General features: G+C 41.3%; 1 protein-coding gene across 1 annotated transcript in view; it reads left to right on the top strand.

The window, feature by feature from the left end:
- LOC116073709 (F-box/WD repeat-containing protein 15-like) overlaps positions 1–3,714 on the top strand; it is a 31,230-nt gene extending 27,516 nt beyond the window's left edge. The window contains exons 6-8 of the mRNA XM_031345735.1: positions 678–853; positions 1,144–1,268; positions 3,609–3,714. Coding sequence (XP_031201595.1) covers positions 678–853; positions 1,144–1,268; positions 3,609–3,714 — 407 coding nt within the window. The remainder of the gene's footprint in view (positions 1–677; positions 854–1,143; positions 1,269–3,608) is intronic.
- Positions 3,715–12,200: the final 8,486 nt, after the last annotated feature.

Raw genomic sequence — 12,200 nt, 5'->3', positions numbered from 1 at the left:
CAAGTGTGCTTCTAGCATGAATACCTATACAAGCATAATAATATAAAAATTATTTTTTAAAAGAAATTCTGAGTTCTCTTGTCTGTTGAAAGTGTTCATAGTAAACAACTATAAATGCTTGTCATTGTCTTGTATTTTAAGTCTTTGAAGAAAGGGTTTCTCTGTGTAGCCATGGCTAACCTGGAACTTGATCTGTAGACCAGGCTGGCCTTGAAGTTGGAGATCCCCTGGACTGTGGTGGGATTGTGGATCACCACATGATGATGCTCCATTTGATGTTTTTGTAAAGGGAGCAGGAGGCTTCTTGGCCAAATATGAACTTGTGCCTGTTGATGGTCACTACACTAGGGAACTACAGATTTCTCAGGCAGACATGTTTCCATTTCTGTCATGCACTAGGGACTGGGTTCTATTTTCCTTTCCCAGTACAGTTGTCTTTCCAATGTTTGAGTTATTGACTATCAACATGGCCCCTGTGCCATGGCCTGCCTTTCTGTGGCCAAGGACATGGACTTGTCAGGACATGGACATGCCAGACCATTGGGCTGTTTTCATTGTCTCTATCAGACTAGCATGCCATGGAAGGAGGGATATGCTTTTCAGTAAGCAGTAAGGATTTTGTTCTTACTTAAATGGTTGAGAAAATTATCTCTGTATTTCATGTTTGTTTGGAACAGGACATTTGAAATCACGCTTCTCGTTCCACGATTACAAGGCGAGCCTGAAATGGTTCGGAGTCAGTGATAAGAATGTGATTGTTTTTTCAACTGAATCCTCTCTCTTGCTCTTCAGCATGGATGGTACCCCTCTGCAGAAACTCGAATACTGCCACGAGATCTGGAGACTGTGGGTGGTATGTTTGGAATGTTTACCCTCCAATGTAATTTTTTTAAAAAAGATTTATGTTTTTAAAAACTTCATACTTTTGGAGTGTGCACATGTGAATTTGAATGTGCATGAGCACTTACAGAGGCCAGAGGCCGACTCCTGGAGTTAGTCTCTCTCTTTCCACCTTTACATGGGCTCAGAGCACCAGGCTTTCTCAGCAAGTGCCTTTACCTGATGAACCATCACCTAGGCCCTCTCCCTGTCTCTTGATCTGACATTGACTCCAGCCTACTCACATTTGGGTGTTCCTTGAAGGACCCTCTTCATGTCATTGTCACCTTTAATGATGGCTCTTTGGAAGTGTATTCGTGGGAGGAGAGAAGCCAGCTGCTCAGGAGGTGTTATCGGCTGCAAAACAGGAAAACTCTGCCACCATATGGGTAAGCTCTGCTTCTTGACTTAAACCTGCCATTAATTTTAAAACATTTCTGTGGCTGGAGAGAGGGCTCAAAAGTTAAGAGCACTGGCTGCTCCTCCAGAGGACTTGGGTTCAATCGCCAGCATCCACATGGCAGCTCACACCTGTCTGTAACTCCAGTTCCAGGGGATCTGACAAACACCTTCACACCAATGCATTGAAAGTAAAGTTAAACATTTAGAAGTTCTATGTAAAAGTGCATTTTTAAAAGAGAAATCAACTTTCTATAAAAAGATATAAATAAATTTATGGTCTCCAGCATCACACAGAACAGAAATTGTGCTGTGTATGTGTAATATTTAATAAGTAGAACCAGGAAGATCCAAAAGTTCAAGGTCACCTTCTGCTCTGTAGGAAGTTTGGCAGACAGATTGTGTTCATTGCAAAACCATTACTAACAAACAAAAATAGGAACTGGCTAAGCGAATCACATGCCTTTAATCCCAGCACTTGGGAAGCAGAGTCAAGTGGCTATCTTGACAGTTAGAGGCCAGCCTGGTCTACATAGTGAGTCCCAGGACAGTCAGGGCTATAGAAAGAGATTATATATTAGGAATGAAGGGAGATAGGGAGGGAAAAGGAAGAATTGGTAGTTCTTGGGAACTCAGCATATACAGTTACATAAACAGTCTCAGGCCCACATTAAAAGTGGGGTTACTGTACCCTCAGTTTGTCTGTAATGGCAGGATGGGTTCTCCTGAGTGAGGCCCCCACGTGGCTTGATTCATCAGTGAGCTGACATTATCTCCATTTGGCTAATATCCCCTTGAGTTTTACTTGCCTTCATCCAATTTATTTCCAGTGATCTTGGTGTTGTGGTACAGGCCCCAATCCTGTGCTCCCAGGATGCTGAAGCAAATGTTGATTTCCAGTTAGCTAGACACCCAGAGTGCTGAGACTACAGGTGTTCACCCAGAATCCCTTCTTAGCAAGGGTCAACAGTACATGACGATTTAGCAAGACTATTTAAATTCCATGTATGACTTAAAGATATTTCTTCCTCTAACATAGTGGCACACAGCTAGAATTCCAGCATTCAGGAAACTAAGGCAGAAGAATTATGTCAAGTCTGAGGCTAGCTTATGCTACATTAAAATTCAATGCTAATCTGGGCTATACAAGTGAATGTTCATGAATTTTGTTTTTTGAGACATCTTGGAGGCTGTGTACTTGCCTAGGGCAGGCCTGACACTTATAAGCTCCTGAGTGATCCAGTAGAGGTTTCCCTCAGTAGTAAAGAACAGAATGATTGACATGTGTTCCACCATCTCCACGCCACCCAGAGGGAAGCATTGCATTTTTATGATCTCCATTCTGAGTGGACTAAGTTAGACTAATGGAACAAAATTCAACTTTAAAATAAATGTATAAATTAATATCTTTTTTTCATAGATAAGGTCTCACTACATAGCCTAGACTACTAACCTCAAACTGACTCAAAGTCTTTCAGTTCTCTGGCCTCAGCTTCCTCAGTTGAAGTGATTTATAGGTATGTCACATTACACCTGCTTCTCTCTCTTTTCTAAATTAGGTAATGTACTGAACAACTGAGAATTCTGAAATGTGGCAGAGGTCTATTGCAGAAGGCTGGGACTGGAACTCATGCTATGAATGATAGTCCTCCTTTGTCAATGTGCACAGTTCCTCAAAATTACCCTGAGATGGCTCAGTACTTTAGGCAATTGCCACCAAGCCAGACACTTCAGTCTCTGGAACCTGGTTGGTGAAAGGAGAGAACTGATTTCCACAAGTTATTGTCTACCCACTTCATGCATAGGAGCATACACATGCATGTGAGGGGACATACTTACAGGCACACATAGGCACATACACCCATGTGTGTAGGTGCACAAGCACACGCGCACACACACATGTATGCTGTCACATATGCATACACATCAGCATGCACACATAGGCAAGTAGCCACTCAGCTACATACAGGCACACATATTCTTGAGCACATACACATACACATACACATATGACAAATAAGTATTATTACTTGTGTATTTTAGGTATATGAGTATACTGTAGATGTCTTCAGATACACCAGAAGAGTGCTTCAGAATCCATTACAGATGGTTGTTAGCAAGCATGTAGTAGCAGAGAAATAAACTCAGGAACCCTGGAAGAGCAGTCAGTGCTCATAACCACTGAGCCATCTCTCCAGCCCCTGACAAATAAGTATTTTAAAAATTTTAAACAGATTCAAGACTGTGAAGAAAAAAGAGCCCTTTAATTATAAGTTGATAAACATTACTCCCATTTGAGTACTGACATCTCGGTTTGTTTTCTTTGGCAGCTTCATTTACCAAATGCTATGTGACGATATGAGCATAGTTCAGGTAATGATAGATGGTCACGGCCTCTGCTGTGTGATGGCATATGTCTTGAACATCTGCTCTTGAAAACTGAGCGGGTTGTGTGTCCTCTTCCTCAATGATAATAAAGGTCTCTTTGCAAGCACAGGCTGGTGATTTTAGTGTTGCTAAGAAGTGAAGAGGCCAAATGTGGTGATGCACACCTTTGATCCTGACACTGGGGAGGCAGAGGCAGGTGGAAGATCTGAGTTCTGAGGCCAGCCTGGTCTACAGAGCTAGTTCCACGCCAACCAGGGCTACATCATGCGAACCTATTTCTGAAACAAACACTGTGGCTACATGAACAAGCCATTTGTCTATGAGAGCTGTCATTTCACTTTGTAGGGTTGAATCAGATGACCAGGCCATGTGGGCAGCTTATCACTGGAGAAGCCATGTGGCAAATTAATATTAAAAAGACCTCTTTTGAGACTATAATTTTCCCTTTTCCCCTTCCTCCTTTAAACCTTTCCATATACCTCTCTTAACTGTTCTATTTTGAATTGTTGACCTCTTTTTTTTCTCTCAAGCCACGTTTTAAATCAAGGGCACATGGGCTGGAGAGATAACTCAGCAGTGAAGAACAATGGCTGTACTTCCAGAGAACCTGGGTTCAGTTGCTAGCACACAGACAGTAACTAACAACTGTCTATACCTCCATTTCCAGGGGATAAGGTTCCATTAAAACAGACACACATATAAACAAAACAGCAACACACATAAAGATCTTTTAAAAAAGAAGAAAACAAAAAATAATAATTATTAAAAGTGAACTGTAGTCCTCTTTCCCGTGGCTCGGTTTTGCCTCTGTTATTTCAGTTGCCCATCGTAAACAATCTGATAATACTAATATAAAATTATGGGCATAGGCTGAGGAGATATATGTCCTTGTGGTAATGTGCTTGTCTCGCAACACCCTGCATTTGATCCATGTATACTCACCTATTTACAAAGTAAATTTTACAATTTTTATACTGGGGCCTCTAGTTTCAAAGGATCCAGTCCAGTGCCCTCTTCTGGCCCCTGTGGGTACTGCATGCATGCAGTGCACAGATACGAATGCAGGCAAAACCACACATATGTAAAATAAAAATAAATTTTTAATCTGCTGGGCATAGTGGCACACACCTTTAATTTCAGCATTCGGGACGTAGAGGCAGGTGGATTTGAGTTCAAGGCCATTCCGGTCTACATAGCAATTTTTTAGAACAGCCAGGACTATGTAGAGGGCTTGTCTCAAAAACAAAACAGGAAGCAGTGGCAGGAGCATGACTAGTCTACCCAGGTACTTCCAGGACACGATCCTATCCTGAAAAACTAAAATGAACAAATAAAATAAACTACACTGGTGACTTTTCTCATTGCTGTGAAAGTTAAGTATCTGACAAAAGCAACTTAAGGGACAGTTCATTTGGGCTCACTGGTGTAAAAGGAGACAGTCCAACTCAATGGAGTCCCCAAGGTGGGTCTCCTAGGGGATCCCAAATGCAGTCAGGCTCACCTTGAACATTAGCCTCCACCCACGTCCTTCTGAGCAGTGTGAAGAAATCTCCCTCCTTCCCAACCAGGGCATGGATCATTCCATTGTCCACCATGTGCCCCTCTCTACACTACCCATTCATCAGTCGCTTGGTTGCTGCCTGCCTTCTGGGACAAACTGTCACAGTGTATCAGACAGTGCAAATGAACTCAGCTGGTTCATATCCTGGTGAGTTCAAAGTTAAAACAAAAAAGGAAGAGAAGTCCCCTTGTCAAGGAAAGGAACTGGGAGGATTTATTCTGGGATCCTATAAACATTCATATGGGAAGGCACTTAAGGGTTAGGCACTTCTTGAGCGTGCTCAATTTAAAGTCCTACTCCAGGGGGCTGGCGAGATGGCTCAGCGGGTAAGAGCACTGACTGCTCTTTCAAAGGTTCTGAGTTCAGATCCCAGCAACCACATGGTGGCTCACAACCACCCATAATGAGAGGTGACGCCCTCTTCTGCTGCGTCAGAAGACAGCTACAGTGAATTACGCTGGAGCGAGCAGGGCCAGAGCAAGGAGCAAGCAGCGAGCAGGTCTGACAGAGGTCCTGAGTTCAATTCCCAGCAGCCATACACATGATAGCTCACAGTCATCTGTATGTACAGCTACAGTGTACTCATACACATAAAATAAACAAAATAAGTCTTTTAAAAAAAGACTGCAAGATGTATATGTGGATTAAATTGATCCAAAATACAAATGGATTGTATTTAAAAAAAAAAAAAAAAAAAAAGTCCTACTCCAGGAGTCATAGACTACAGACTTGGGTCTGTATTCCTAGGTGAGATCCAGGAACACGTGTTCAAAAGGCATAAAGATAGACCAAAAACAAAAAAACAAACAAACAAAAAAACAAAAAACAAAAAACAAAAAAAAAAAAACCAAAAAAACTTCTGCTTACATTTTTCTTGTTTTAGCTGAAGAAGAAGAAAAAAAAAAGACAAAGGAAGAATAAGCTTTGCCTTGCTGACAGTGGAGTTACAGGGGGGCAGCCCCCAGTGCATGACTAACAAGCCCAGATGCTTACTTCACCTGCATTGTCTACCTGCATGTTATTTGTTTGGTTGGTGTCATTTGGCTTGAGGATGGTTTGGTAGGAGTGTTCATTTAAGACAGAGCTTACTATGTAGGCCGACTCATTGGTGAACACAAGAATTCTCCTACTTCAGCCACCTGAATGCTGATGTTGTAGCCATGAGCCACCATGACCAGATTATCTATTCTTAAACAACAACAACAACAAAAATCTTTAAAAATAGTTTAGTTATATATATGAAGGGTTTGCACATGCTGTGGTGGCATATGCTGGGGGATAGCACATGTATGGGTGTCAGACACTGGAGGGAATGGCATATACTGGAGGTATCAAATATTAGGCATGGCAGATGTTGGGGTGGCATATCCTGGGGGCTGCCATATACATGGGTGGATGGCATCTGGTTGTGACTAGAGGTGCCCTGGAACCTAGTGCCTGATGCCTATCAGACTCAGATCCCCCTGGAGCTGTAGTTAGAGGTGGTTGCAAGCTTTAGAGGCAGAGGAACTCACACCCTCTAGAAGAGCAGTGAGTGCTTTAATCCATGGGTCATCTCTCCAGCCTCATTAATAAACTTATTTTAAATGACTTTTTTTGCTGTCACACACCTGTGGAAGCCAGAGGACAGCTTTGGAGTGCTGGTTTCTGTCCTCTACCACAGGGGTACTGGGGACTGAATTGACATCATGAGGGTCAGTTACAAGTGCCTTTACCCTCCGAGCAGCTGAGATGCCATCCCCTCCACCTTATTGATGACAAATTCTGCAGTAATAGTTCATTTAGATTTCATGATGAAGATCATGGTGCCTTTACCACCAGCACTCAGGAAGCAGAGACACACAGATCTATGTGAGTTCGAGGCCTGGGCCTGGGTCTACAGAGCAAGTTCCAGAACAGCTAGGGCTACACTGAAAACAAAACAAAACAAAACAAAATTTCCTGATTTTTCTGACTGTTGATTTCCTGTGAATCAGGATGTACACAGATACCTTGACTTGTCACAAACACACAGATGCATCTCGTGTTCTCTTAAACATGATGTAACATTACCACATGGAGGGATTCAACTTGACCTGACTGCAGCTGTGGCAATCATGGCTACTTCTGAGTAATCCTGTCAGGCTCCTCCCATTGTTTCCCTTTGCACTGTAATGAAGATAACCCATCAGATGGATGAGCGAAGTTTTGCCACTCACACCTGGACCCGAAGTACGGGGATGCTCCCAACATCTTCGTTATTAGCTTCCGAAGAGCAGGTATTTCCTTAAGTTGCCTTTGTCCTCACGCCATAAGCTCGCTTAGGCTCACATATATTTTAGGGATCCTCTGGACTTGCTGCCACCCAGAAAGATGCTTCTGCTGGCAAGAAATTCCCCCCAAAATGGCAGTCTGAATCTTGGGTATGTCTGCCTAAAAATTAGTTTATGATAGAGCAGTCCTAATGGCAGAAGGGTTCCCTATGTAGTTTGTTATGGGGACACTGAGTCCCAGTGAGGACCCAGGTCCTCGGCTTCCTAGTTTCTGCCCTTCCATCGCCACCCTCCACCTCAGGACGGGCCACTGTGGAACTTACAACTTCTGCTCTCTTCCCTTCCTCTTCTCCTCCTCTTCAAAGAAATCTGTGGAGAGTGGATCACCCAGCAGGCCTGGCCTTTGAGCATGGAGAGCCAGTCGGTAAACAGGGATGTGGACGCCAGGACACTTGGAGCCAATTCTTGCTGTGACAGGAACCATGACCTTGCACAGAAATCCTACTAGACATTTATGGGTTGGTGTGAGAGGGAGCATAGTAGGTGCCCATGTTGTTGTGCCATTTGCCTTTCCTGTTGCTTTTCACTCTGCCCGGTATTGCAGAGCTGCCTTTGATTCCAGGAAGTCTTTTCTACCCTGGAGCTTACAGAAAAATTGAAAGTATGGCCAGTGCTGGAGAGATGACTTGGCAGTTAAAGAGCAGTGGCTGTAGACTAGGCTGGCCTCAAACTCGGAGATCTGCCTGCCTTTGCCTCCTGAGTGCTGAAATTTATTGGTGTCTGCCTGGCTCCCTGCCTGTTTTTGACTATATAAATTCATAGGTTTAACAACATCATCATTGGAAAGATTACCATTTGCCTTATGCCATGACCCACAGTGAGCTGGGCCCTCACACATCAATCACTAATTAAGGAAATGACATACCTGATTGCCTACAGCCTGATCACTTGGAGACATTTTTTCCATCGAGGTTTCCTTCTCTAGGATGATTCTAGCTTGTGTCAGTTGAATTAAAACTAGCCAGGACAAGGTCTAATGTAGTTGCAATCAGATGGTGTTCCTGTCTGCAGTCATCCTCAGAGCCTTCTGTATTCTGTGCACTGCCTGGGCTGCAGGATCTGAGCTTCTCCTTCATCCTTCCTCCTCCATCTCTCTTAAGGGTGTCTTGAGCCTTTGCTGTCTCTCTATGCAACCTCAGAGTAGTCAAATGTCTTACTGGAAGTTGAAAATTGCAATGGCCAGTTTCCCAAACCAACTTGGTAATGCACTGAAGCCTGTTATTAAGACCTACAGACTGACTCGGTCAGAGAAGATTCACCTAAGCCTCAAGAGACTTGGGGTCCCAGGGAGTCGGGAGTTCCTGTGGGGTTGAGGGTACTGACATCTTCTTGGAGATGGAGGAGGAGGTGTGGGATGTGGAACAGTGGGAGGGTGCACCTCGAGGGGGATAAAGTCTGGACTGTAAAAGAGTATTAAACAATAAATAAGAAAAGAAAAAAAGAAAAGAGCTACAGACATCTTTCCATACCCAGCAAGGTCCCAACTGTTTGCAGCCAACACTGGTAAAGAACCTGGGTTCACAAACAAACAAAAAGACTTTATATATTTATGTTCATTTAAAAAATTACTGGTAGTGATGTACCGTTTTAAAATATACAGTTAATATGTTTGGAGTTATTTAAAATTTATATTGAGAAAAATGTATGTATTTTCAGTATTGCTGTAGACAAGCATCTATATAAGACTGTTAGAGGCACACAGGAACTCTGCCAGCCCAGTGGCTCAGATTTCTTCCGGTCTGTCTGAGCTGGTGCCCTGAGCAGACCTTGGGTGCAATTTCCGCAGCCAGTCCCACAACATCCAGAGGAAGCTCCACTCCCAGGCACTCTAACATGCACAGGATCAGAGGTGAGAAGGACACAACATCTGTCTGACTGGGAGTAACTGGGACCAGTGGGACCAAGCACACAGGAAGTCTGCCAGCCCAGTGGCTCAGGTTTCTTCTGGTCTATCTGAGCTGGTGCCCTGAGCAGACCTTGGGCACAACTCTGCAGTCTGGTTGTGCAGATTGCACACCCAGAGGAGGCTCCACTCCCAGGTGCTCTAACAAGCTGAGGGTCACAGGATCCCAGAATCACAGGATCACAGAGACAGCTTGTCTCTGAGGAGTTCTGACACAATCAGGACCACAGAAAGGACAGGCTCCAATCAGATTTAGCAAGGGCAGGTAGTAGTTGAGATAACCAGATGATGCAGGGCAAGCATAAGAATATAAACAACATAAACCAAGGTCACTTGGCATCATCAGATCCCAATTCTCCCACCATTGCAAGTCATGGACACACCATCACACCAGAAAATCAAGATTCAGATATAAAATCACTTCTCATGACGGTGATACAGGACTTTAAGAAAGACATAAATAGCACCCTCAAAAAATACAGGAGAACATAGGTAAACAGCTGGAAGCCCTTCAAGAGAAAACAGAAAAAGCCCTTAAAGAACTACAGAAAAACACAATCAAACAGGTGAAGGAAATGAGCAAAACCATCCAGAATCTAAAAATGGAAAAAGAAACAATAAAGAAATCAGAAAGAGAGACAGAATCCTGGAGATAGAAAACCTAGGAAAGAAATCAGGAGTCATAGATGCAAGCATCACTAACAGAATACCAGAGATAGAAGAGAGAATTTCAGGTGCAGAAGACACCATAAAAAACATTGACAAAAAAAATGCTCCTAACCCAAACATCCAGGAAATCCAGGATAAAATGAGAAGACCAAACCTAAGGATAATAGGTATAGAAGAGAGTAAAGACTCTCAATGTAATGGGCCAGTAAATATCGTCAACAAAATTATAGGAAAAAACTTCCCTAACCTAAAGAAAGAGATGCCCATGAACATACAAGAAGCCTATAGAACTCCAAATAGACTGGGCCAGAAAAGAAATTCCTCCCATCACATAATAATAAAAACACCAAATACACTAAACAAAGAAAGAATTTTAAAAGCAGTAAGGGAAAAAAGGCAAGTAACATATAAAGGCAGGCCTATCAGAATTACACCAGACTTCTCACCAGAGACTATGAAAGCTAGAAAATCCTGGGCAGATGTCATACAGACCCTACAAGAACACAAATGCCAGCCCAGGCTACTATACCCAGCAAAACTCTCAATTACCTTAGATGGAAAAAACAAGATATTCTATGACAAAACAAAATTTACACAATATCTTTCAACAAATCCAGCCCTACAAAGGATAATAGATGGAAAACATCAACATAAGGAGTAAAACTACACCCTAGAAGAAGCAAGAAAATAATCTTTCAACAAATCCACACAAACCTAATTCCACCTCTTACAACAAAAACAACAGGAAGTAACAATTACTTTTTTAAATATCTTAATATGAAAATTAATATTACCAACATATCCTAATGGATTGAAATCCAAAAATATGAGGAATTAGAAACTTATTGGCTGCCATATAGTGGTCTCTCTAATTTGGTAATTGGAGAAATAGGTTCAATATTGTACAATCTATATACACTTTCAGCTTGTTTGTTCATGACAGTGTCTGGCTGTGTACAACATAATGGGTTTGAGATCTTGCTTCTCCTATTTCAGCCTCTCTATTAGTAGTATCGTTTATTTCATGTTTTTACATTATACTATGGTTTTCAGAACAGCTTATGTATTTTAAAAGTATTTATATACCCAAAAGAAATGTAGACAATTAAATTGGGATGGGGTTTGTAAGAGAACAACAAAGAATAAGACTAAATGTTTTGCTTGACGTTCGTAACTGTTGTATCAAGTTACCACAGTAAGGGCCAAGATTTTAAGCTCTACAAAATATAAAACAAACAAACAAACAAACAAAAACACTTTATATATTTATGTTCGTTTAAGAAAATACTAGTGGTGATGTATTATTTTGAAATACACAGTTAATATGTTTAGAGTTATTTAAAATTTCTATTGAGAAAAACATACGTATTTTTAGTATTGCCGTAGACAAGCATCTATGTAAGACTGTTACATTGATTGTTGTTTTATATCAAACAACTTTTACAATACTCATTTTTATTGTTATAATATTTTATAAATTTTAAAGAATATGACAAAAAAGATATTTTAGATATTGAATGGGGGTCTCTGGGAGGAGTTGGGGTACAAAAGGAAAACAAGAATGTGATTTAATTCTATTTACTTAAAATGTGTTTTTACATGTTAACAAATTCAGATAAATTGAAATCATGTAACTTTTCTCATTATAATGCAATAAAACTTAAAAAAAGAATTTAAAAAGACTGTTAAATTGTTTTATATCAACAACTTTTTAATACCCATTTTTATTGTCATAATATTTTATAAATTTTAAGAATATGACCAAAAAAGGTATTATAGGTAAGAAGGAGGGTCTCTGGGAGGAGTTGGGATACAAAAGGGAAACAAGAATGTGATTTAATTCTATTTACTTAAAATATGTTTTTAAATGTTAACAAATTCAAATAAATTGAAATCATGTATCTTTTCTATCATAATGCAATAAAACTTAAGTTAATAAAAAAAGATAGTGAAATGTAGAAGAAAGAAAGAAAGGAAGAAAGAAAGAAAGAAAGGAAGGAAGGAAGGAAGGAAGGAAGACTGAGCAAATATACCCCAAGGAGGCGTCCGGCTCCTTTCAGGGCCTGTATTGTGTCCTGTAGTCCTCTCA

Source organism: Mastomys coucha, unplaced genomic scaffold (assembly GCF_008632895.1).
Source record: "Mastomys coucha isolate ucsf_1 unplaced genomic scaffold, UCSF_Mcou_1 pScaffold23, whole genome shotgun sequence".
Taxonomy (NCBI): Eukaryota; Metazoa; Chordata; class Mammalia; order Rodentia; family Muridae; genus Mastomys; species Mastomys coucha.
This window is presented reverse-complemented; position numbering and strand designations above follow the sequence as displayed.